The sequence below is a fragment of the Physella acuta genome, unplaced genomic scaffold (genome assembly GCF_028476545.2).
Source record: "Physella acuta isolate Inbredline_101_S28 unplaced genomic scaffold, ASM2847654v3 ptg001166l, whole genome shotgun sequence".
NCBI lineage: Eukaryota > Metazoa > Mollusca > Gastropoda > Physidae > Physella > Physella acuta.
This window is the reverse complement of record NW_026732683.1, coordinates 133,979-161,351: the sequence shown is the minus strand read 5'-3', so window position 1 is coordinate 161,351 and position 27,373 is coordinate 133,979. Positions and strand designations below refer to the sequence as shown.

At 43.0% G+C, this 27,373-nt stretch overlaps 1 protein-coding gene across 3 annotated transcripts in view; it reads right to left on the bottom strand.

Moving 5' to 3' along the window:
- The window catches only part of LOC131956643 (homeobox protein cut-like 1), a 110,183-nt gene that overhangs the window by 13,784 nt on the left and 69,026 nt on the right, over positions 1-27,373 (bottom strand). For 2 of the 3 annotated variants that reach the window (XM_059321173.1, XM_059321174.1), the window contains exons 5-10: positions 20,115-20,182; positions 7,850-7,982; positions 6,380-6,446; positions 2,516-2,564; positions 2,151-2,327; positions 19-93 (exon numbers count right to left, since the gene is read on the bottom strand). In XM_059321173.1, the coding sequence (XP_059177156.1) occupies positions 19-93; positions 2,151-2,327; positions 2,516-2,564; positions 6,380-6,446; positions 7,850-7,982; positions 20,115-20,182 (569 nt within the window). Of the gene's footprint in view, positions 1-18; positions 94-2,150; positions 2,328-2,515; positions 2,565-6,379; positions 6,447-7,849; positions 7,983-14,983; positions 15,336-20,114; positions 20,183-27,373 lie in introns of those variants that run through there. The other variant, XM_059321175.1, reaches the window with a different exon arrangement.

Sequence of the window (27,373 nt, the reverse complement as noted above, 5' to 3'; positions counted from 1 at the left end):
TGTGTGAGTAAGACTGACCTGGGCTGACGTTGACTCCCTGAGTTTGTTGAGAGAGGCCTGCAGTCTCTGGACATCCTCCACCAGCTGTGCAATCTGTGGACACAGATACATAACCACATAACATCACACATAACACACACAGTAATATCTATAGAACCACATAACATCACACATAACACACACACACATACATGCAGGTATATCTATAGAACTACATGACATTGCGCACATACACACAGGTACATTTACAGAACTACAGTACATACTTCTCACACACACACACACCTACACACACGCATGCAAGTACATCTAGAGAACAACGGTCTTCTTTGAATCTCACAAAAATACATCAAGAGAATGAAGATCTTCATCATCATCTCACAAATATGAAACAATAGAACAATGATCCAAGTTGACAACTCATCTACTACAAAATAGACCTATACAACAGAGAACACTAATCCTCTCTGACTCACACAGTATTGAGCAACATACAAGCTCACCCTGACCCCACAAAAAAGGAAAACAAACCTACAGATACAACCAATAATGTGTTGCAGATCAATAAAAGTAATCAATAACAAAAGCCATAGATCCCTTAAGTCACAGCTGGGCTGGGAAATGCAATATTGGAAACCAATCGCTGACAGGAAAATCACGCTATGAAATCCACTAAAACATTATTTTTTTCCACGTCAAACTTTAGAAGCACCATCCACCTCATCCAAGGCAGCAAAGCTATTAATTTCAACATATTGATTTGTTCGTTAATAGCTTCATTAATCATTCACGACTTCTTGAACCAATCTATGACACTTCATTAGCTAACTGATTGAAATTGGAAGAAAAAATAAGGAGAGCCTCCAGTCTCACCTAAAGTAAATATTTTCAAAGATGCTGAGAGAAGCAACTAATCAGTGTTCATTCATTCAAAGCTACAACGATCTATTGTTTTATCATTTCTACATCTAATGAATAAACCCATGAGTTAATCAATTAAAACAATCACAGGATAAACACACAGACCTAATTACATTGAGCTTTTACTGCAATGCCCACACGTAACATCTAAAAATAACTCAACTTAAATTAAACCTACACGAGCCAGTGACTAAATATTATGGCAAGCCTATAATTGTAAGTAAGGATGTCAATCATTTTAGTATTAGCCAGCCCCTAAAGTATAACACTAGACACGCCCATTAATTGGAGGATCACTGCTTAATGGATCAATAATTGCAGTGCTAGTCCATGATTCAAGCACTAGATAAGCCCATGGGTATAGCACTAGATAAGCCCATGGGTATAGCACTAGATAAGCCTATGGGTATAGCACTAGATAAGCCCATGGGTATAGCACTAGATAAGCCCATGGGTATAGCACTAGATAAGCCTATGGGTATAGCACTAGATTAGCCCATGGGTATAGCACTAGATAAGCCTATGGGTATAGCACTAGATTAGCCCATGGGTATAGCACTAGATAAGCCCATGGGTATAGCACTAGATAAGCCCATGGGTATAGCACTACATAAGCCCATGATTGTAGCACTAGATAAGCCCATGGGTATAGCACTAGATAAGCCCATGGGTATAGCACTAGATAAGCCCATGGGTATAGCACTAGATAAGCCCATGGGTATAGCACTAGATAAGCCCATGGGTATAGCACTAGATTAGCCCATGATTGTAGTACTAGACTACAGTGACTATAGCATCACATAAACCATTCCAAGAGTGTAACACTAAATAAGCCCTTGATTGTAACAATAGATAAGCCCAGGGGTATAGCACTAGATAAGCCCATGATTGTAGCACTAGATAAGCCCATGATGGTAGCACTAGATAGGCCGATGATTGTAGCACTAGATAGGCCCATGATTGTAGCACTAGATAAGCCCATGATTGTAACACTAGATAAGCCCAGGGGTATACCACTAGATAGGCCCAGGGGTATAGCACTAGATAGGCCCAGGGGTACAGCACTAGATAAGCCCATGATTGTAGCACTACATTTGAAGAGCAGCCACCGAGTGCCACACAAGAGCAGCCAGTGACCGTCTGACCCTCACAGCGCCTGACCCACAGAGCGCCTGACCCTCACAGCGCCTGACCCTCACAGCGTCTGACCCGCAGAGCGCCTGACTTACTTCCTTCTCCTTGGCAGCCAGCTCCACCTCCTGTGACGACCTCTTGAAGCTGTCCATGGCCTGGTCGGGGTCGGAGCTGTGCTGTGACCTGACCAGCTCCGCGTGCTGGCTGTAGCTTTCTATCTGGGCAAGCTGCTGCTTTAAGCGCTCAGCTTGTCTCTCTGCATTAGCAGCTCTCTGCAACAACAAAAAACAGTTCAACACCTCAATACCAACAGGTTCTCACGTATGCACACCGCTTCCCACCAACCACCTACATTATTCAAGACAAAAATCTTTAAATCTACCCAAGAATGGAGCTGGGATACACCAGGAGGGAAATCTATTAGGAAACACTGTGGAAATTAATCTTCTGACCTACTAACCTCATTAGCCCTATCCAGATCAGCCATTACCATCTCCATCTCATCAGACCTGGGAGAAAGAGTGGGATTGACAAATATGAATAAATAATGCTCTTTTAATGGTGCTTTCATCTCCCTACAACATGGAGCAGACCAGACAATGGAGCATTCTGTGGACATTCAATCCATCAGATTCATACAATCACTGCCACTCAGGAGATCTTTTTTTTTTTATGCCATGACATCAAGGAATGACAAACTTCAACACAAGAAAACCACAGATGGCATCAGGTCATGTGATACCATGACATGTCATCTGGTAACAGTGTTACCTTACATGTCATCTAATTACATGATGTAGGAAACAAATGTACTCTAGTAAGGTAATGTTAAAGTAACAGATGACATCTAGTAAGGTGTTACAAGGAACAGATGATATTAAGTAAAAGATGACATTTAGTAAAGGTGACAGAGGAAACATGACAAGTGAGGTGACATGACATTTAGTATGGTCATTCAAGGTACAAATGACAGTCTTATGACATACATTTATAAACGTAATACAAGGAAACATTTACTAGGCAAAAAGTTCTGCTGCATGAAAATTGCCAGTGTTATATTACAATGTCAATTTTCTAGAAAAAAAAAACAACCACATTTTTATTTATTGTTTTCTTATTATTGTTTCTTTGCAACAAAAATGAATACATTATTTTGTAAATCAATTATTAAAATTGTAAAACATATGCAATCTTTTTAAAAATTTGAAAGATTATTAAAAAGTCACCCAATTCTTACACATCTTTGTAAGTTAAGTCTACTCAAGTAAAACGTTACAATTTTGATATGTCAGGGATGGAGATTGATATCAATATTTCACTGACTTTGAACAATTCCACAGGTATAACAATTTGAGCCACACAGGTAAAGAAGTGAGGGGGGGGGGGGATGTGGGGAATAATTAATGTTGATTTATGTTGATTGATAATTTCTTAGCTAGCCAGGGCAGACTGTGACAAGAATACCAAATGAAGCCGAGGGTTGGAAGACAATAAAGTTGGTGGTGGACAAGGGGGGATAAGTGGACGGTCCCGGGATAACCCGGGGAAAGAGAAAAACAAGCCCCGCACTGTGGCGTGTTGTGAGCTCTAGGTGCAAGAGGGGAGGGAATTATGGAGGAATGATGGCTTGATTTGGGCGGAGTGACATGTGAACACTACTCATTGTCTCCCTTCAGATCTATTTATAATCACCACCAGTCATGCCAATGTCACTGTAATTAATCAACACTGCTAGGGGGAGGGAGGGAGGGAGAGGAGATGGGGGATGGGGAGGTAAGGGGTGCTGGTTACATATGTAAGGGATTTGATTATCTTCCAAGGAGACACAGGGAGAAGAAAGTTAATGGCCCGCTGAGAGAAAGTTGACAAGATGCATATATTTGTACCAGCGGGCTTACAGCGGTGCCCAAGGAGAGACAAAAAAAGTGGGAGGGGGGATTGGAAAGGGGGAGGGGGGGGGGGAAGAAGAAAATCTCAGCTAAGCTTCTCTGTGATTAATTTAAGTAATTAAGATGGAGGTAAGACGGGGGAAAGAAAGGTAATGTTTTCCTCGATACCTGTTGAAATTCAGCAAATATATTCCTGGGGTTTTATCTACCATACTATGCGAATGGAGAATGGGGTGGTGGTGGTGGGGGGGGGGGGGGTATTAATTCTGACAAAACATCAACATTTTAAAAAAAAAAGTTGTTGGAGGACATTACGTTGTTAGAACATTAGAGTTATGTGGTAGGCTGTGCGGATGTGAAGGCGGCCTTACGGACGTAAGGGCGCCCCGGCAAGATGGACGAAAGGGCGCCCCGGCAAGATGGAAGAGAGGGCGCCCCGGCAAGATGGAAGAGAGGGCGCCCCGGTAAGATGGACGAGAGGGCGCCCCGGCAAGATGGAAGAGAGGGCGCCCCGGTAAGATGGACGAGAGGGCGCCCCGACAAGATGGACGAGAGGGCGCCCCGGCAAGATGGAAGAGAGGGCGCCCCGGCAAGATGGAAGAGAGGGCGGCCCGGCAAGTCGGATCAGAAGGCGGACCGGATGGCAGAGTAGGCGCTCCGGCATGTCGGGTCTGAAGCCGGCCGGCTAGACACCAAGACGCCGGAATAGAGCTGGTTAACCACCGTTACCCTAGTACCGGCCAGCCGGAGCCGATCGGTACCGGCAATCCAATCGTGTTCAACAAACGACATCACGGCAATAGCTGCCCGTGTGCGCGCCCGGCAACGATGGCGCGATCCAGCGCAAATTGGATTCAATCATCGAGTTAATTATCCCGCCATTATTGTCGGCGATATCTTGTAATGATTGGTTATTGCAAATTAACTGCTGGGGTAAACGCGGCCTTAACCTTTCAGTGACATATTTAGAAGCAGACTCCGAAACGTGTGACGTTACAGCGGATCACGTGATATAGTTCAACAAAGGATTGGTCGAGTGGTTTGATGGGCGACCCGTGTCACCGAGTTTGGGCATTGCAGGATGTTGAAGCTTTGAGTTATTTCACGGCAGACGAACTGTGACGTCAGCTCATACATGTGACGAATATCAACTAAAATGGCGGATGTTTGTGATAGTCGATATCGTAATAGACTTAGGTTTCGTATTTTACTCCCCTTTTCCGTTAATATAATTATACCTTTCGTATGCGCGATAATCGGTATCGAAAACATCTCTGCGAGCGGTAACCGGTATCGCCCAACCCGTTTATTTCTAGCGAAGGTTGACAGTGGAGAACGTGTCCATGTCCAGCAAGAGCCATGGGAGCTAACAGCACGAGGTGGCTTGTCAGCAGGTAGATCACTTGTGCTGACTTGTGTTTTACCGAGATTAAAATGTTTTTAACGTCACACGAGAACGGCCCGGGGGAGGGGGGAAGGGGGGGGGGGCGTGAAAGAATTTCTCCCCCCTATTTAGGACACTACCATATCATGTGACACTTTAAAAAAAAAAGTTACATATAATTTATGGTAATTTCAATAAATAAACGGCAGGGGTAATGCAATTGTCTCGTTTTGTGGTTGAGTGGATGCGGGGAGAGCATTCATTAGTCTGTCCGTGTAAATCTGGGGGTGATTTGTGGCCCCTGTCACTTTTCACCTCTCGATACCTCCCACCTGTCACCTCTCCAAGAGAACGGCCCGCTACCTCCATAATAGAACACCTTGTCCTACGTCCGTCCCCCCCCCCCCCCCCATAATAGAACACCTTGTCCTACGTCCTCCGGCTACCTCAGTGACGTCTTAGGACCTTGTCCTCATCACTGCCAACAAGTGGTTACCTTAACAAGATCATATCTTAGGGAGACTGTCCTACTAAAGAGGACAACTTAGGACTTTGTCCTCATCACTGCCAACAAGTGGTTACCTTAACAAGATCATATCTTAGGGAGGCTGTCCTACTAAAGAGGACAACTGAGGACCTATGATCTTTGAACTATCCCCTCCAAAAAAACAACAACAAAAAACCTTACCATAACAACATATATAAGGAAGGCTGTCCTCATAATTACCTCTAATAGAGGGCAGCTTAGGACATCTGTTCTCTTAATTATCTCCTCCACAAAGGGACGTTTTAATACATACTACATAAGTAATTCCATATCAACACACCCTAGGTTGAACATCACACCTAGCGTCTATGCCATATATACAAACAGCAACACGCCACATAATGAAATAGGTAGGCCTACTCATAACATAAGAGAGAGGGACACAGCAACGAGGGACACAGCAACAAACGACACAAAAGACTAGTACAACCAGGTCAAGCAACTGTTTGACTTATGTGCACCAAGACAAGGGACCAGGCATGAATGGTGCCAGGGGGTACTCACTTTGCTGATGTTGCCTCGTCATATTTGGCCTTGATTTCAAACAATTCCGACTGGGCAGTTTCCAGAGCTGAGGAATAAAAGACAAAGACTGCTGGTACCAAGCACATAAACACACAGTAACTGTAGCATGCAGAGTTTTTTTTTCAGGCATCTTTTCGTGTGAGTGCAGGAGGGGGGGGGGGCGCAATGACAAACGTAATAAATTTTAGAAAGAACATATTTACTAGTATCCCTCCAGAAGAAAACATGTCTGAAATAAGCGCTGGTACCGTGTTTAGTTTTCATCAAACACATCTACAGTACATGTTAAACCACAGGCCCTAGTAAGGGTATGGTATGGCTAGTATCGTTACTGTAAGCCTGAGCCATTTGGGACCCCCTTACAGAGTTTTAGGTAGACTAGGATACTAGTTTTAGGTATACAAGTATACTCTGCTGCAGGTCTACTGTAGGGCACGCATCTTTATTTAAAACCCCGTTTTAACCCATCAGGCAAACAGACAAAACCATTTTCACCAAAATGTGTGAATAATTTACAACAGCATCCAGTTGTAGCTTACATTCTTCAACTACTTTCATATTTAGCAATCCCCCCTCCCTCCCCCAACGAGCAAGAAATAAATTAGTTCTTGTCTTGTCACCAGCCAGCACCTTAGAGTAATATTAATTGTCATGGCCGGGCCTGTGTCAGGCCTATAGACTTGAATGACATCCAGGGGGATGTTGTTGACATCGGCACATAGATTGTCTCCCTTCTCAAAAACAATCTTTGATACCGTACATAGATTGTCTCCCTTCTCAAAAACAATCTTTGATAACGTACATAGATTGTCTCCCTTCTCAAAAACAATCTTTGATACCGTACTTAAATAAAGTGTGGGATAAACACAATCACGTGATGGCCAAATACCTTACAATCACGTGATGGCCAAATACCTTACAATCACGAGATGGCCAAATACCGTACAATCATGTGATGGCCAAATACCTTACAATCAAGTGATGGCCAAATACCTTACAATCAAGTGATGGCCAAATATTTTACAATAATGCAATGGTCAAATACCTTAAAATCTTGTAATTGTAAAATATCTTACAATCATGTTGATGGTCAGATTCCATACAATCACGTGATGGCCAAATATTTTACAATAATGCAATGGTCAAATACCTTAAAATCTTGTGATTGTAAAATATCTTACAATCATGTGATGGTCAGATTCCATACAATCATGTGATGGCCAAATACCTTACATTCACATGGTGGCTGATGCCTTACAATCACATGATGGCCAAATACCGTACAATAGCATGGTGGCTAATACCTTATTGCAACCAAAACATTCTAAAGATGGCCCAATACATTACAATCACAATGTAGCCAAATACACTGGCTAAAAGGAGATTTTGACTTCTGTTTCACAAAAACTATTTAGGCTCTTTGAAGGACCACAATCTACATGGGCTTACCACTGTGAAGGGAGGTAATCTGCTGCTCAGCTTCACCCAATTTTTTAGCAACTGAAAGTTGTGTTTCTTGCAACTGTCTTTCTTTCTCAGCGAATGTTCTCTGTAGCTCTCGTTCTTTCTCTTTGGCTCGAGTCTGAAAGTCAAAGGAAAAAACTGTGTTACACGTTGTTTCTATGTTAACGCTACCCAAAGACAACTGTGTTACACGTTGTTTCTATGTTAACCCTACCCAAAGACAACTGTATCACGACAGCTGGGAGACAATTGGAGGATCCTAAGGCAACAGTCAGTAGTGTGGGGTGGGGGGGGGGGGGGGGTGGGGAGGGGGGGGGGGAAGAGAACATTTACATATGTACACAATCAACCGTCTATAGCCGTCCACAATTCACAGATTCAGTCCACTCTCTTTATCACCCAATCCTTGCAAATACTAGAAATCATCATCTACCACAAACCATCACCACCACAAATACTCATTTGCAATCATCTTCAGTCCATCACTACCAATCATCACCAAAATTGTTGAACAATCACCCACCTATCAAAGCCATCACAACAATCCACAATCGCCAACAACCACAAAAATCCACCCACACAATCCACAATAATCGCCCCCTCCATTGGCAGGCTCTACACTACATACCCCCCCCCCCCCCCCCACCAGCTACACCAAGCTGATCCCGATGTGACAGATTACCTCTACACAAGTACCCATGTATCAGGCAACAAGTGTGAAGATGGCGGGTACCCGGCCACCACCCGCCCCACCACATCCACCCCCCCCCCCCCCACCCCGCCATCGACCGCCTTACTTAGCCTAGTCAGAGCTGATACGATACTTATTTAAATACCACCACGGTAATCGTCACCCATCGATTTCAAACTTCGATCGTTCCGGTGGAACAGGATTAACGTCGGCTGAGACTAGCAACGATTTTCCCCTCTCGCTGATCATTCTGCCACAGTGTAAAACGACGGTTGTTGTGTATTTAGCCCAACACGAGTCTAGCACCGTAGAACGAGTAGGTAACAAAATGGTATGGGGCGGTGGGCTTGATAGCAGCATAGCCCTAGGCTACTCAAGACTGATGTTCAATGCTAGCAGCTTATTTAAACATCATGTATTTCACGTCACTAATGAGTATACAGATCAGCGTTGAGGGTTGGCAAATTTTATAGAAATTATGTTTTTCTTACTTCAGTTGATACATAGTTTACTGTAACTGTAACAGATAGAACTATTCTTTAAATAGTTTACAGTAAACGTGTAGAACTACTCTTGAAATAGTTAACAGCAAATCGATAAATAAACATCAGTAGAAAGTTTACAGTAAAGTGATATTTTATAAACAGTGAGTAGTATGTAAATACAACTGTTCACTATACATAGGTACCTGAAAACAACAGATAGCTAGGCCGATACAGTATTTGTATGAAATTGGTATATCAACACACCGGACATTTGACAAACACCGATAACGTGAATAATCCAGTAGATGAACGCAGACGACTCGATCCTTGATCTATGATCAATTAGTGATCTTATCGCTAGATCACTCATCGCCGTGGTAACCGATTGATCAGGCTGTCAGCCGCCATCGCAACAAAATCAACTGATTGGAAATATCGATCAAACATCGAGCAAATCAATTCAGAGTCCGGGGGATAATTTGGTAGATCGAATTCAGTCATTAAGCAGGGCCACGTAGATGGGTGACAGTGTAGTTTGTACCACTGTACATACAAGCTCTATTCGCACATAGCACTAGAAGTTTGAAGGTTTTAATACAACCACGGTATAGGGACCTAAGACATGCTTGATCTACGTGAATTCAATGCTTGCATTCACACATACATTGATATTCATTATGAGCACGTAAAAATACTTTTGTCTTCTTTATTGTATCTATGTTTATGTTTTAGTATTTATTCATTGATAGTTCTAGACTGATCATATAATAATTATTTGAAATTGTTATTATACTTAGTCTCTTGATGTAAAATGTATTTAGTAAAGTATCTTCTTTATTTTATGTTGATAAATCATCCGGCACTAAATAATATACAAACACTGTTGAAATACACTGAAGCATATTTCATTGCAAATAAGTTAACTTTAAAACATCTATATCCATGCAAATATAAAATAGTTAAAATTATCAGCCTAGCGTCCGTTGTATATTTCCTCAACGGGCAAATTATCTAGTTGAACTTTAAATGTTTACGTAGGTAAAAAAAAACATTTTTAGGGAATTATCTTTAAGCATCACAATCTGGAATGTTAATTATTTTATTATTAAAAAACTATAGTACCGCGTGTAAACCACAATTAGAAAAAAACTTACTTACGAGTAGGTGCTAAATACATTTGATAACTGTCGAATGTTTTAGCTGGATCATATGTAAGCATGTTGGATTCTTAGCTCCCCCGATACAATGACAACTTGGTATGATTAATTCTGGATAACGACACAACGAACACTAGTCATGCCGTGGTACTGGAGAGCCAGTTACCTACAATGTTCAAGGCAAAAATCGCCTAGGCCTGCCCACGAAAACTTTTTAAACATAACATTTCGTATTGATCCGAGTGAAATAAAATCTATTGGCCAATCCATGTTCTAAATGAGAGAAACCACGATTAAAGTGAATCAATAGCGTAAGTATAGTTGAGTGATCGGCAATTGACCATCTGTTGCTTGTATTGATTCCTTCCTACGCCAGTATCGATGGCGGCTAATGATTTATCGGCCGTGGGACAACAAGGCTTAGACGTGTTGTGCAAATGGTGTGTGAGTCTTGCTGTGAATGGCACAGTGATTGGCGTACAATGGTGCAGACGTGATGGTCATTGGTGGATGGGGTAGGGTGGGTGGTGGCAGAAGTATTGGTGGATGGTGTCAGAACTGTTGGTGGATGGGTAGGGTGGCTGGTGTCAGAAGTATTGGTAGATGTGGTAGGTAGATGGTGATAGAACGATTGGTAGATGTGGTAGGTAGATGGTGATAGAACGATTGGTAGATGTGGTAGGTAGATGGTGATAGAACGATTGGTAGATGTGGTAGGTAGATGGTGATAGAACGATTGGTAGATGTGGTAGGTAGATGGTGATAGAACGATTGGTAGATGTGGTAGGTAGATGGTGATAGAACGATTGGTGAAGTAATAAAAAAAAAATGATGAATCGATAGCATGGCTGTTGAATGCGCAGATTCATGGTGTAAATTTTAGAGTTTTTTTTTTTTTTCAGTTGTGAAGTGAACTTGTAGTAATTTAAAAGTGTTAAATCAGGGCGAATGGTATTTATTTAGGCGAATGGTGTTTAAAGTTAAGTGTTACATCACAGTGGATAATGTTTACAGTAAAAGGTGTAATATCAGCGTGGATACTTTTTACAACCAAATATGTTATATCATGATGAATGTATTTACAGTTATAGATGACACACAAGGTTGAATGAAACATGAAGTGTGACCATGAAAGCGGTGGCTAAGAAAACTCGGCCAGTGTTATATTGATAAGACGACATTTTGTCTTTCAACTGAAATATGCCAATCATTAGTGAAGGCAGACAGTGAAGGCCTAACGATCACCAATACGCCCATAGTGAAGTCGCTACGATAACCAATTCGCACACAGTGAAGTCTAGCATATCTCTGATAGCTGGTTAACGATATGAATCCCGCTCGTTACTACATGCAGGTGGATCAAGGCACGCGTTTCTATAGACATTTCACATTGACACGTTTCAATTAAAAAAAAAAAGTAAAAAAAAAAAAAAACAACTTTCTAACCAACCTATCCATCTCCCTAAAACGTGTATCAATTTGTTGAAAATGTTTCTCTCTCTCTCCCTGTCATCAATATGGTACCGAGGAAGAGCAAGCCTGAAAGCCATGTTTAAACGGAGCATGCTGAAGCGTAAGTAGCCATTTGAAAGAGTTTGTATCGGGTTACATGGCGGGCGTCCCCAGCACAAAGGCCGGGAGAGGTGTAAACCGAGATGGTACCCTGCAAGAGGTGAACCCATTCAGGGGACATCATGTGGAAAAGAAACAAGTCGCGGATTGGGGCCGATGTCTTCAGGTTGATTTTTCCCCTGCCCCGCCCGCCCACCAGACGTCGTCACGCTTGGATGGCGCCCCGGATCGATGCTGGTGTTCGGGTCATTGAAAATGTATTTTGGCAGATGTGTCGGGGCGGATGGAGGGGGGATGAAGGGTGGATCGGGCTGGTTGATGGTTAGATAGGACGGGTACATTGGGTGGGAGGGGGGTGGCTGAGGCGTGTTGATGGGGGTGGGTGGGGCGTATTGATGGGTGTATGTCTATAAATAATAAGTAGACGGTTTGTAGCGTATGGGGGACAATTTGATTCACGTGTAGTTGATGTGTAGTTATACATGGATTCAATGGTTCAAAACTTGATATACAATGGGTAGTTGAAACATAGGTCATGATATTAAGGGCAGGGATTATTTTATAACTTTAAATACTCTGGGTAGTTGAAACTTAGTTCATAGGTCATGTTATTAAAGGCAGTGATTATTTTATAACGAATAACTTTAATTCTTTTAAAAAGCTGCAACTATTCTAAATTTTAAAAAATTGAGCACCACCCCCTATTGATGGTGCCTCATTACTTCTAAAACAGGATGTAGACAAGCCCCAGGCGCCAGGGCTCCCCCCATCCTACCATCTCAAGTTGGTGCAGCAACAAAAGGACGGCTGGGGAGAAGATGCGATATTGTAAGAATTTGAAATCGGATCGGCTCCATTTGATCCCGAGCTTAGCCGTGTATAGGACAGTCACGGTGGAGTGGAGATAACCCGGTGAATGAGGGGGGGGGCACACAAAGGGGTGGGGGAGTTCAATAGAGCCGAGCTTAATTTACATAAGCCAGATGAGGGATGGTGACAGAAACACATGTATCAATAATTAAATAGGGCGGAAGACATGGTAGGCTAGAAGGTTATACAGGCGTACAGAATCTGTTTCAGTACAAATGTTGCCTAGCTGTCATTAAAAATGTTGGACAGACAATATCAGTACAAATGTTGAACAGACAATATCATACAAATGTTGAACAGACAATATCAGTACAAATGTTGAACAGACAAACAATATCAGTACAAATGTTGAACAGACAATATCAGTACAAATGTTGAACAGACAAACACTATCAATACAAATGTTGAACAGACAAACACTATCAGTACAAATGTTGAACAGACAAACACTATCAATACAAATGTTGAACAGACAAACACTATCAGTACAAATGTTGAACAGAGAAACAATATCAGTACAAATGTTGCCTAGCTGTCATTACAAATGTTGAACAGACAATATCAGTACAAATGTTGAACAAACAATATCAGTACAAATGTTGAACAAACAATATCAGTACAAATGTTGAACAAACAATATCAGTACAAATGTTGAACAGACAAACAATATCAGTACAAATGTTGAACAAACAATATCAATACAAATGTTGAACTGACAAACAATATCAGCACAAATGTTGAACAGACAGACACTATCAATACAAATGTTGAACAGACAAACACTATCAGTTCAAATGTTGAACAGACAAACAATATCAGTACAAATGTTGAACAGACAGACACTATCACTATCAATACAAATGTTGAACAGACAAACAATATCAGTGCAAATGTTGAACAGACAAACAATATCAGTACAAATGTTGAACAGACAAACACTATCAATACAAATGTTGAACAGACAAACAATATCAGTACAAATGTTGAACAGACAAACAATATCAGTACAAATGTTGAACAGACAAACAATATCAGTACAAATGTTGAACAGACAGACAATATCAGTACAAATGTTGAACAAACACTATCAGTAAAAATGTTGAACAAACAATATCAATACAAATGTTGAACAGACAAACACTATCAGTAAAAATGTTGAACAAACAATATCAATACAAATGTTGAACAGACAAACACTATCAGTAAAAATGTTGAACAAACAATATCAGTACAAATGTTGAACAAACAATATCAGTACAAATGTTGAACAGACACTATCAATACAAATGTTGAACAGACACTATCAATACAAATGTTGAACAGACACTATCAATACAAATGTTGAACAGACACTATCAATACAAATGTTGAACAGACACAACGAAAACAAGACTTAACAAAAGAAGATGTGCCGAGGTGGGGAGGGTGGGTGTGGGGAGTAGGACGGGGACGAGGGGGGGGGGGGGGGGTACGTCTGTTCAAATATCTCGTCTAGTTACGGTCCTCTACTTTGCATCTTTTCTTTTTGTCCCCGATAATTCACGTCTTCACGCATGGACGGACAGATCTAAAACTTGAGAGGCGGGCACGGCGGGGTGGGAACCAGCCAGTACCCTAGCTAGACCAGCGCTATTTTTAGCTTCTACGACTCGAGCAAGTAAACGGATGTTAAAAACAAACAAATACACGTACATCGATACTGCGAGGATCCATGTAAACATAAAGGGGTGGATCTGCACCTGTGTCGAAAATTGTAGTTTTTTTTAAATTAATAGTAATAATAGTCTTTAATTTCATCGCAACGATTATTGAAACTTGACGGCTAGAGACGGTTGATCAGTCAAGCATGACCAGTCTCTACACTCACAGCATCGTGACTTAAAGCATACAACCCGACCACCTGACTGACCAGTGACCTTAGTCCGACACGCCACCACACTTAACACCATGAAACTGACACACCACCCAACCCAACCACTAAACTGACCAGTGACCTTAGTCCAACACACCACCACACTTAACCCTATGAAACTGACACACCACTCAACCCAACCACCAAACTGACCAGTGGTGACCTTATTCCGACACACCACCACACTTAACACCATGAAACTGACACACCACCCAACCCAACCAGTTAACTGACCTTAGTCCGACACCCCACCACACTTAACACCATGAAACGGACACACCACCCAACCCAACCACTAAACTGACCAGTGACCTCATCCCGCCACACTTAACACACTGATGCCACACACCACCCCCACCACACACAACCACACTGCCTGCCTCAAGTTAACAGCCCTGTTTTAAAATGAACACAACACGGCTTAAATCTTACCCCTAGTCATCCTGTTATTGTAGCGATATTTCTTCCTCGGCATAGCGTCACAGTCTCTCCTCAATGTTTATCTCCCTGTACACCAGCACACCACTACACTAAAGCCATCCCAGCTTCCCGAAAACTGAAACACCACCAGAATCCACAGCACAGGCAGAAAATCTGAATCCTCACAGCACAGTTCACACGAGAGAATCAATCGCCAGCATCCAGCACCGCACACAAGCAACAGGTGTTCCGCGCAGGGATTCCATCTGATCGGCCCGACTCGCTCCACTAGCGCGCGCACTCGGGGGATCACAAATCAGCCGACGTTCAAACCAGTGGGGTCGGTCGGTGGTGGTGGTGGTGGCTGCGGCGCGAGACTGCTGGCGATCACCTGGACTTAGATAACTGCAAGACGCGGTTCGAACCGGGCGATCAGAGCAGCGGGAGGGGCCTGCACGCTACAGCCCCTCCCCCTTTCACCAATACACCCAGATGACGCGGCGCGCGGGGCCGCCTAGCTCAGCTTATTGTTCAGACTTCACTAGTCTATTGTTCAGACTTCACCATCTATTGTTCAGACCGTACTATTTACACTACTTAGTACGCGTGTAGTGGTGTAGATCAGCTATCATAAACAACATAATACAATAACTTATCTTAAATCTGAGACACTATTTAACTGCTCGTTTTACCCTACTCCCTGACTGTTCACAAACCAATAATTAGAAAGGTGACCGGCCAGTTATTACATGGTTCAATCTTACCATAGTGCAGTACAGGTTCATGTGAACCATATTTTCATGTAGAATTAACTAGACAGAATTTTAAAAATATATATAAACAAAACCCCAAACCTATGCGACGCCATCGACAACTATTGTATAGTGGAGTTTTTCCTTCTTATGTAAAAAAAAAAAAAAGGTCTTGTTACGTTTCTAGCAGAGCGAGAGAAATATTGAATCAAAAGATATTTGAAATCCCGATCACGTAGAGAAAGAAGTGAAGCGGGAATTTCCGGTAAGCCGAGAGTCACGTGATGCGGGAATGTGATAAGTGAACAGCCACGACAGGACTGAAGATCAGGAGCCTCGTTTGGCGTTGAATGCAATAAGATGGCGAGTGATTGATCAAGCAACGTCTTCTTTCATCGGGACCTTCACGCGCCATTGTACCCCGGCACAAAGCCCGTTTTGTTGGGCCGTGAACGTGGCTCCGGGGTAGGCTACGTCTGACTGATCCCGGCCCCGGGCCGACACAGCCGGGCTGAGATAGCAAAGACAAACACTCGGGCCCTCGCTAAAAGCTTTGCATAACAGTCGTTGGTCAAGCCCAACAAATCAGGTCTGGTTGTGTTCAGGGCAATCGCTCACCGCTCTAACTTAAACAGGCTTATGTCATGTACTTTGTGCAGCCTTGAGTTGATTGCGAAATTATTTAACCACAACATGCTATGTGGCAACACTATTTTAACAACCAACGCAGATGTTTTAAAATATAATTCTTTTATAGACGTATATCTTCGTATTATTCTAAGGACAGGGCATCCTATATGACAAAAGTTAAATATAGTAGCAGATAAAAGTAGGTCACAAATCAGTTCAGCGTCGTAGTCAATTTTTTGACCACACAGGAAACTCGTTATTATCTCCCTCCATTATGCGCATAACCGCCACGACCACAATAGAGGCGCGTCTGCCCATAATGACTTGAACCAACACAGTTCAACTGTTACAGCATCAACCCCTCCCCTCCACACACACACCAGCCATCAAACGTGTAGGGAGGACCCCCATTGAGCAGCCGCCACTGGTTTGGTGGGGAGATAGGCAAGTGGCACTTGATGACAATAATAACCGTTTTCCTGCAGTTCTCGATAGCAGAGGTGGAAACTGTACCACTCCTGATCGGCCATGCTTCCGCCTGCCACTTGACTAGCGGGGCTGTGTTGACCGCGGTTTCGCTAGGCTCTCCTCGCGCAACCGGCAGGGAGGGGGAGGGAGGTAGGGGGGGGGGGGGGTTGGATCAACTCATCTACGTTCACGACTAAAACATCCGTTCAGAGTAAATACTGGACAGCCCTACCCTGCCCCTACGTTAAATATTCTCCTCTGGTTGATCGCATGCACAAGAAATCGGTGGGGCGAATTTTTCGGTTTTAGATGAGTAGGCGAAATAGGTGGTTGGTTGGTTGGTGGGGCCAATTTTAGGTTTAAGAGGAGTAGGCGAAATAGGTGGTGGGTTCATCGGGCGAATTTTTTCGGTTTAAGAGGAGTAGGCGAAATAAGTGGTTGGTTGCTAGGGCGCGATTTGGGATTTAGATTAGTAGACGATATAGGTTGCCGAGTGAAAAAACTAGGGGGCGGCGGCATTAAAGTGCGTAATGGATTCGTTACTATTTCTATGACAAGAAGAATGCTAATCCACGACCTAGAAACCCCACCCGTCTACCATCTGAGCCACACCGAGGTGTACATTACCCTGTAACGTAAGATGATGGGGGGGGGGGGGGATCCAATGAGTCACTCTAGGAATGTAAGAAGGTGCCATTCAATGTATACATAACAAGAGGTGACAGTAGAACCAGCAAACAGACAGCATAGGGGCAGCACAAAGTCAAAGACCGACTCAAATCAGCAGATCAATTACTGACTCCGACTAACAGACATGTTCACTGACTCCGACCACTACTCACTCCGGCCCACAGAAATGTCTACTGACTCCAATCAGCAGACACGTCTACTGACTCCAACCATTAAAGACTCCGACCAGCAGACACGTCTACTGACTCCGACCGTGACTCCGACCAGCAGGCACGTCTACTGACTCGAACCATTACTGACTCGAACCATTACTGACTCCAATCAGCAGACACGTCTACTGACTCCAACCATTAAAGACTCCGACCAGCAGACACGTCTACTGACTCCGACCGTAACTGCGACCAGCATACACATCTACTGACTCCAACCAATACTGACTCGAATCAACAAAAATGTCTACTGACTCCGACCAGCAGGCACATCTACTGACTCCAACCATTACTGACTCCGAGCAGCAGAAAAGTGTACCGACTCCGTGCAGCAGAACTGTCTACTGCCACCACAGCCGAGTCAGCGTGGAGTAAGAGTTGCCGGCACTAGATGATGGATCCCGGGCCAGATAGCCGCCCAGATAACTCTCTCAATCCACAGCTCACGAGATAAAACACTTCTTGTACACAAACCCCCCACCCCCTAACCCCCCTCCTAGATTTTAAAACCAGGCGTCAACAGGCGGCCATTTAATGCTTCTCAGATCCTAATAATCCGGCTGTAATCTATTTATAACATGACATTCAGCCCCCCCCCCCCCCCCCCGTCCACCCCACAGTATCAATACCAAATACATAAACGAAAGCAAGTTATTACCACTCCAGCATTACACACCGGATGTGGGAAATCATAGCACCATTTTGCCGGCATCGGCAAAGGTCAATTAGGAAAATCACGTGACAAGGGAGGGGTCAGCGGGTGGCGCGTGAAAATAAAATAAACACCACCAATCACACGGTCATGCGCAGACTTCGGGTCATCTGGCCATGACAATAAAATAAAAATGACCTTTAATACCCAACTTAAATTTAGAAGCGATGAACACGAAATGAAAAAAAAAATAATTATCCAAAATCACCCCGACCCTCATTTCCCTCCCCCACACACCCAGGCCCTAACCTTTCAAACGGTGTATTGAAGCCATCTATTTGTAAGAGCGCAGCATCCACGGAGCCGGGCTAGGTCATGGGGGCGGATCATTCACTATATGGGCGATCGTGGGGCGATAATACCACGCTTCCTGTTAACCTTTTTTCTCGACATGGGGCTGAACCACGGCTTCATTTAGCCGGTCGAATAACGAGGTTAGTAATTAGAGGCTTTGTTAAACCGGTCTAATCAAATTTGAACATTAAAAAAGGTCATAGATGGATTTCATTAAGCGGCCAGGGCCGTGAAGTAACAGCTTAAAGTTGACAGTACTTCAACTTAGCAGAGCTTTCAACACGCTAAACTAGCGTCCAAAGTCCTGTAAATATTTGTACTTAAAACTACTACTAAAACAATAACAAAGCAGTGGGTCTCAATATGTGAGTGAGGTATCCGGTTTTCAGTTCAATGCGACATGTATACCAGTTCCAATCAAGGTGGTAAATTTGGCTACTTTATAGTGGGGCAAAAATTAAACCCGAGAACTGCAAGTGCAACTAGCAAGCTTTAGATAAATGGTGACTGAGCCCAATTCGCTAACAGACCAGATCCCCATGGTAACACTTGACTGATTGAAACCCACTCGCCAACCAAATCCCATAATAACAACAGATTTGCTGACTGAACCATATTGCCAACCAAACCCCATGTTAACATTTGACTGACTGAACCCCACTTGTCACCCAAACCCCATGTTAACACTTGACTGACTGAACCCCACTTGCCAACCAAACCCCATGGTAACACTTGACAGACTGACTGAACCCCACTTGTCAACCAAACCCCATTAAACCACTTGACTGACCAAACTCTATACGTCAACTACCAACAGACCCACATGTTAACTTATATCCGACTAAGCCCCACTAACCAGTACTTAACTTGAACGATGTAGACCAATTCCCAAGCACAAGCATACAATAAACAAACCTAAATTGGACAACACCCCACGTACAGTTTGTCAACAACCGTAACTTTACTCACTCTCCACATCAATCCAACATCCTAACACGCAAACCCTGGTTCCACACAATCAACAGACGAACCCAACCCGCTAGCAAGTTGACTTCATGCACCAACTGACCGTTCACAGACCAGAGAAAGGACAAGAAAGAGGGTGAGAGAGACAGATAGTGAGAGAGAATAAGATAGAGAGTGCTGGCACGAGCGGGTTTGAGAGAAAAATAAGGAGTGTGAAAGTGACAGAAAAAAAGAGTGATAGAGAGAGGGTGAGAGATGAGAGGGGGTCTGACAAAGAACGAAGAGAGAGCGAGGGACAGAGAGCAAGGGAGAAGGAAGGGAGAGGGAGAGCAAGGGAGGGAGTGGTAGGAGGAGAGAAACGATGGGCTAAGAGAGATGGCGAGAGAAGGAAGATGAGGGAGAGAAAAATCAACCTAACTGACCTGTGCTGTAGCCTCCACTCTCTCTTCATGTTCCCGGAGTTTCTCCTTCAGCTGCTTGATAGTGACCTCTGCAGACAGAACAACAAGTCCATCAACACCACATCATCACCACACCAATACCACACCAATACCACATCATCACCACATCATCATCACACCAATACCACATCAACATCACATCAACACCACACAGCACAAGCACAAGACAATCCAAAACATCCACCCTATACGCCGAGCCTAGTGTGCTTTAGACGGGGAGTCGACGGCAAAAAGCTGGGGGCCAAGTGGTCAGATTAATGACGAGAGGGTACGACTCTCCAGCCCAAAGATGCTATCGGGTTAGAGCACACACAGGAAACTGCTCACCAACAAAAGTCGCATTGAATCATTTGAGTCTCAAGTGCCGTGTCAGCCCATCCTGGTGCAGCTTTAACGCGTGATTTACCGAGGAAATTATTACAACACCAGCCGAACAAATCAAACGATTGTTTGGCTCAATCACTTGTTCAGCTTAATTACATCTGTTCGAGTGCCCCACTTGTTGGAAGGGGGGGAGAGGCTAAAAAATTGCTGATGTATCAGGTTTCTAAATAAAACAAAGACACGAATTGACGCAGGATGGGCATCTGTTTAGTCAGATATTTCCACTCAACTAATTAGACGCAAGATATGTATGTACATCTAATGTACGTATGTAGGTTGATTTTTATACAGTTCAAAGTCACGAAGGATGAGCCTGTCTTTGTATTGAAGCTACCACCCATAAATGCGCATAACAGATGCATTAATATAGGCCTATATATATATACATATAAGTCTCTATATATATATAATATATATGTCTGTTATATAATATAGACTATTTATAGGCTACACATATTGCATATGCATATGCACACACACACACACACACACACACACACACACACACATATATATATATATATATATATATATATATATATATATATATATATATATATATATATATAATATAATATAAGCCTATACATATATAAGCCTGTATTTATACATTCGCACTATATATATATATATATATATATATATATATATATATATATATATATATATATATATATATATATATATATATATATATATATATAGGTCGGACACATTACGAATCATTAGGATAAAATCAATACACTTCAGACATTTGAAATAGTCCTACCATACCAACGACATTCGTAACAAGTCATATATCACCAGGCATACCTGTCATACGGGCCTAGTACATGTCATACATCGATGATCCAATGACATTTAGGTCCAGTGACATGAATACCAATGCCAACAATGGAATGAATGTATCCACTAACTGATCAACAATGCCAGGCATCCCAAGACGCGGCTCCCAAGAGCATCGCGAGAGACCCAGGGTAAACATGACCGTAGGGCCTACTACAGGCCGGAGAGCACCATCATAACCCACTTGAAACTTGAACAAGAAAAAAAAAAAAGAACCACAACTCGCGTCTTGTTATCTCGTTATTCAAACACAGATAGTCCTAGGCGGTGTGGGTGAGAAATGTAAGCAAATGTCACTAATCAATACCACAGGGGCGCACACACATCTACACCATCAACGTGAGCACGGCAGATACTCACAGAGAACAACAAACTACCCCGCTGGTGTGTAGAGACTGGTTTATCAATTAGCCGGCGGAGTGAGACCTACACACGGCACAATGTTTATTTGTCTACAAACCGGCACAACTTGGTGGTTGAATGCCCAGCCCCTAGAGCCGGGCCGGCATGAAGCGTCGCATTGATCCCCCATCTCCTCCCCCTGCACGTGAGACAGACCCGAGTAAGAAGAAAGGCACTGGGTGAGCAGTCCGAGACGAATGCAGCAATTACTCAGCGCTATTAGAAAAAAAAATACATTCCTCCGGCCAATCCAGGCGACGGCGGGCCAATAAAAAAAAAATTCATCTCGGAGGTTATCGTGAGGGGGGAGGGGGGGGGGGTAACACAAACCTAAACACGCCGGGTGGGGATAATACCGTGTAACACCCCACCCCTACATCACGTGACATCCCTAACTGGCTAGTATCAAACTCACGTTATATGAGGTAATGAAGAAAAAAATATTTCCATCCCTCCCCATCATTGGTAAATTAGGATTACAGCTAGGCTAAAGCGAGGGGGGTAGGTGGGGGGAGCAGTTTGTGTATGAACCCAAGTCAAGTTGCCGAGCGGTAATCAAACGGGCTAATCTTAAAGAAAATATAACGCAGTCCTGGTCCCCGTGTTTATCAATACAGGCCGGGTTTTATCAACATGTATAGTTGTGATTGAAAGAATCAACACAGGGGAGGACAATCCATGCCTTGTTACAGGGGAAAGATGGGGAATATGAATCGGACTGTGATAAGCACTTATCACTCGTGATACAAAGATAGTCGAGGCTTGAAAGAGTTTCAAACGTCAAGAATCAAGTTTTTGAGCCACAAATAATAAGATAAACTCTACAGATAGACGGGCTGGTTTATTGGGAACTTTTTACCCCTTTACTGGAGTCTAGCCCTCCGTGTTTTTTTTGTTCTAGACTTCTAGACCATCTTGTGACAACAGAACAAACCCAACAGAGGTCAGTGACAATATGGGGCATGGCTTCACTGACCACTCAGGTGGACAACATGGAATCGTCTAGAATCTACTGGTGTAAAGCGTATGTGTGTAGCACTAGACGCACCCTACGACTGGAACTAATGATCGTGTGTAAACCAGTTGACGCACCGTATGGGTTATGTTAAACAACATAGGTCATAGGTCACACGATAAATTGAGAGACGTTCGAGTTGGTTGTAATTGATGGGTTTATATTTTTAGAAACACGTGGGGTATGTTCAATAGGGTGGGTGTTTAAAAACAAGACGTGATGTGTTGTAAAACCTGGATTAAGTTTAAAACATGGGCTAAAATTAACAGGAACAGCTATGTTAAACCTGGTGGATTAAGCGCTACAGATTGGGATACTATGTACAGGGTGATAGTAAATAGCCGTGCCCGCGTATGTAAGAGAGGATTGATGCATGTTCAACTCTTAAGATGGGAATAGAGACAAGCAGAGAGGGGGCACAGATGGGAGGGATAGGGGGGCACATGTGGGAGGGAGAGGGGGCACATGGGGGAGGGAAAGGGGGCACATGGGGGAGGGGGCACATGGGGGAGGGAAAGGGGTACATATGGGAGAGAGAGGGGTACATATGGGAGAGAGATGGGGGAGGGGGGCGTTAAATAATTTAGCCGAAATCAAACGTGTGAGCAAGGAGGGTAGGGGTGTGAGTATAATTATTGATGCTGCGCCGTCATCACCCGAGCCCTGCAGCCTATCAAAACGCTAACGACCCCGGCTGATAAAGACAGTAACTGGCGCCGGGGTTCTGCTCGGCGAGATGTCTACCAGTACACACGGTCAAACGGGCCGGCCTGGCTTACACCCCCCCCCCCCCAGCACCCACCTCCCCCCACCTCCAGTCAGGCTTGGCTTCAGACTAAGCGGGTCTAGATCTAGAACTTGATCGGCCTCACGCGGGGGGACAGTGGGGGAAACTACGGGATGTTGCAATTGTGTTACACGTTAAGTAACAGAGGTTGGGGGCGGGGGAGTAGCAGCTTTACAAGGTGTTTCCAGATAAAGAATGAAATAGGTGGGTGTTGCATAGAATATAAACGTGTATTGTCTTTGTAAGCTTGCATACACTTTTGTATAAAAAATATTTTTCTACCATTTGCATATATTGCAGTCATTTAAGTTTTAAAAAATAGATACATGTATTAACACATACAGCATTATTTTGGGGTTGTTAAATAAGGTAAAACAATGGATATAGACTGGAACGTGAATAGAGGAGTGATCCGTCATTTGTTAAACAAACAGTGAAACAAGGGAGGTGGGTCCAGGAGAAATGGTTTGATACAGATAAAAGGTCAGCCCACGACCGGGCCGCCCCATTCGAACTGTTGGCTTACAAGAAGTTTCAATTGTCGCCCCCGAGACAGGCCCGTGTTTGCGCTCCATAATACCTTAACCTTCATTGTGTGCCGGCTGATTGCTTCATCGGGGCACGGCTTAGCCTTTACGGCAATCTCGGCACGGGCTGAACACGGAATACCACACATACTAGCCGGATCCGGCTGACCTTTTAGGTCATCTTTAACCTGACTGGTGACCAGCACGTCTTCAACAGCTGGGCACGCAATTAAACTACAAAAAAATACACATTGTTCTTATCTATTAGCTATACAATGGGGATGGGGGTGGATTTGGGACTGATGTATCGGTGAGCGGTATAAATAGTTCCATATGACTAAACGACACATGCAAACATTTTGCCTCATCAGATCACAATCTGACAACTTTCTTTCACCAAAAAAAAAAAACAAAAAAAAAACAAAAACAGTCAAGACATTAAAAATGGGCTTTAAATTCGACAACAAATCCCACTTTTACCATCGATACATCAGTATGAGAACACCAAGTAAAAAGCCGGCGAGGTACAGAAACAGCAAACACCTGTAGGCAGAGAACGTGGAGCGAAACTCACCTCAGTGCTGACACAGGTCGGCCGGGATCAGCTTTATGTTTAATATGCAAACACCTGTTCGACGGCCTCATCGATAGACTGATAGAAATCCAAACGTTCTCACTGAATACCACAGCACACAGCCACCAGTGTATAGGCTGGTAGAGAACACTGCCGCGACAGATCCACCAACAAGTTGATGATAGGCAGTATCTCCACTAGAGTAGGGTACGGGGCCTATTAGGTTGTACCGGCCCTATTAGGTTACTAAGTCGTTCACTTCACCTCATAAAACAACCACCACCAGATTACTAAGACGTAGTTTCCCGGAAATAGAAATGACATTTGAACATCTCTTAGTGGCTGGACTAAATTGTTAACCCCTGACCCCCAGCCAGTTAATTGTATTGTCGGCAGGTAAATTGGAAGAGAAAAATAAATATGCGTTCATGGAAGACTATAAAAAAAAAATGTTGGGCACGGCAAAGATCGATGTATACCTTCAGCCGTGTCGCCGCCGACATGTGGGGGACATTCATTTTCTTGCTGGAGAAAGAGTTAAGTGATAATAGACAGGGCCATTCATCATATAGGCTTCAGGCTTATAGATATGGCGTCTCGCATAGACAAATGTCAGTGCCACACAGTACTTTACATCTGAGGCCATTTACTAGAACAGTACTTTACATGTGAGCTGAGACCTTTTACTAGAACAGTACTTTACATCTGAGACCATTTACTAGAACAGTACTTTACATCTGAGACCATTTACTAGAACAGTATATTTACATCTGAGACCATTTACTAGAACATTACATCTGAGACCATTTACTAGAACAGTACTTTACATCTGAGACCATTTACTAGAACAGTACTTTACATCTGAGACCATTTACTAGAACAGTACTTTACATCTGAGATCATTTACTAGAACAGTACTTTACATCTGAGACCATTTACTACAACAGTACTTTACATCTGAGACCATTTACTAGAACAGTACTTTACATCTGAGACCATTTACTACAACAGTACTTTACATCTGAGACCATTTACTAGAACAGTACTTTACATCTGAGACCATTTACTACAACAGTACTTTACATCTGAGACCATTTACTAGAACAGTACTTTACATCTGAGACCATTTACTAGAACAGTACTTTACATCTGAGACCACTTACTAGAACAGTACTTTACATCTGAGACCATTTACTAGAACAGTACTTTACATCTGAGACCATTTACTAGAACAGTACTTTACATCTGAGACCACTTACTAGAACAGTACTTTACATCTGAGACCATTTACTAGAACAGTACTTTACATCTGAGACCACTTACTAGAACAGTACTTTACATCTGAGACCATTTACTAGAACAGTACTTTACAACCTGCATCAACTACATTATTTCCACAAATTGTGACTGCAAGATTAAAATAATAATTTGATGTTAATATGATAGTTAAGCTATAATATAATATTACTAGACCCCTCCCCCCCCCCCCCAAAAAAAAAACCAAAAAAAAAAAAACCAACTTAATACATTTGATAGTCAAACTTTGTCAAAGCCGAGTTAACTGACTACTTCAACAAGGGCAGGGTCCCGTGGTCCAGCATAACACCATCACTACACGCCCCCCTTCTCCATCAGTGAGATACAAGTTAATTAGCTAGTCATTGACTGGCCGACTAGCCATTGATTGCCGATTATGATTGACGAGTTGTCCCTCGGTTCAACTACCAGGGGAAACAATCAAGCCCTAGACGTAATTAGCCGAGCCTAAACATGCCAAAGACCAGCACGGAGACAATGTCCTATTGTTGGCCATTGTCCGGTGAGGTCACATGACTTATATCCGCGAGCGGCTGGCGGTCACTCCATATAAATCAGTGTCACATCCACTGACAACATACATCTGAGCCGTGTGGTAGGTTGGTGAATCTACGGCCCGGCGTGGGGTTTGGTACGGTCAATACTCTATCAATCCTAACGTCAACTCACGTTGGTCACTTACACAGGACATACGGAATACAGTAGACTATTATTGAAGAATACAGCACTTCAAAGGAATAATTAATGAAAAAAATACATCATTCGAAAATTTATTATAAACCACTCAAGTATTGAAGAATACACAAGTCAAACACCTTCTAAAGAGTACAATCAAGGCAAACAAAGATTATTTAATAAAATTGTCACACATTTTGAAATATTGAGCCCTTCAAACAGCACTCAAACACGTTCTAAAGAGTACAACCAAGGCAAACAAAGATTAAATAATAAAATAGTCAAACATATATTGAAATATTGAGCCCTTCAAATAGCACTCAAACACGTTAATGAGCAAACATACCAACCACAAACTTAAAGACAACGACATCATGCACGCTCAAGCATCGCGTAAGACATTTATTTCAAAGAGTTTATCAACAACTTCAGGTATTGTAGATTTCTTAACAATGTAGGTACTAGACCATTCATTGCGGCCATTGATACCAGGCATCCAAACAGCAAATACCAGCGTTTGTGTACTTATACACTCCAATAACGGTCTTATCAATTTTATTTTTCTCAATTAGTCCTGTGACAACATTAGAATAAAAGCTATTAGCAGGGACGAGATGGATGAAGAACAAAGAGCAGTGTTCGTGACTGCAAGATGGACCCTTGAAAGGTGAAGGGGGCACTCAAGCCCCACGC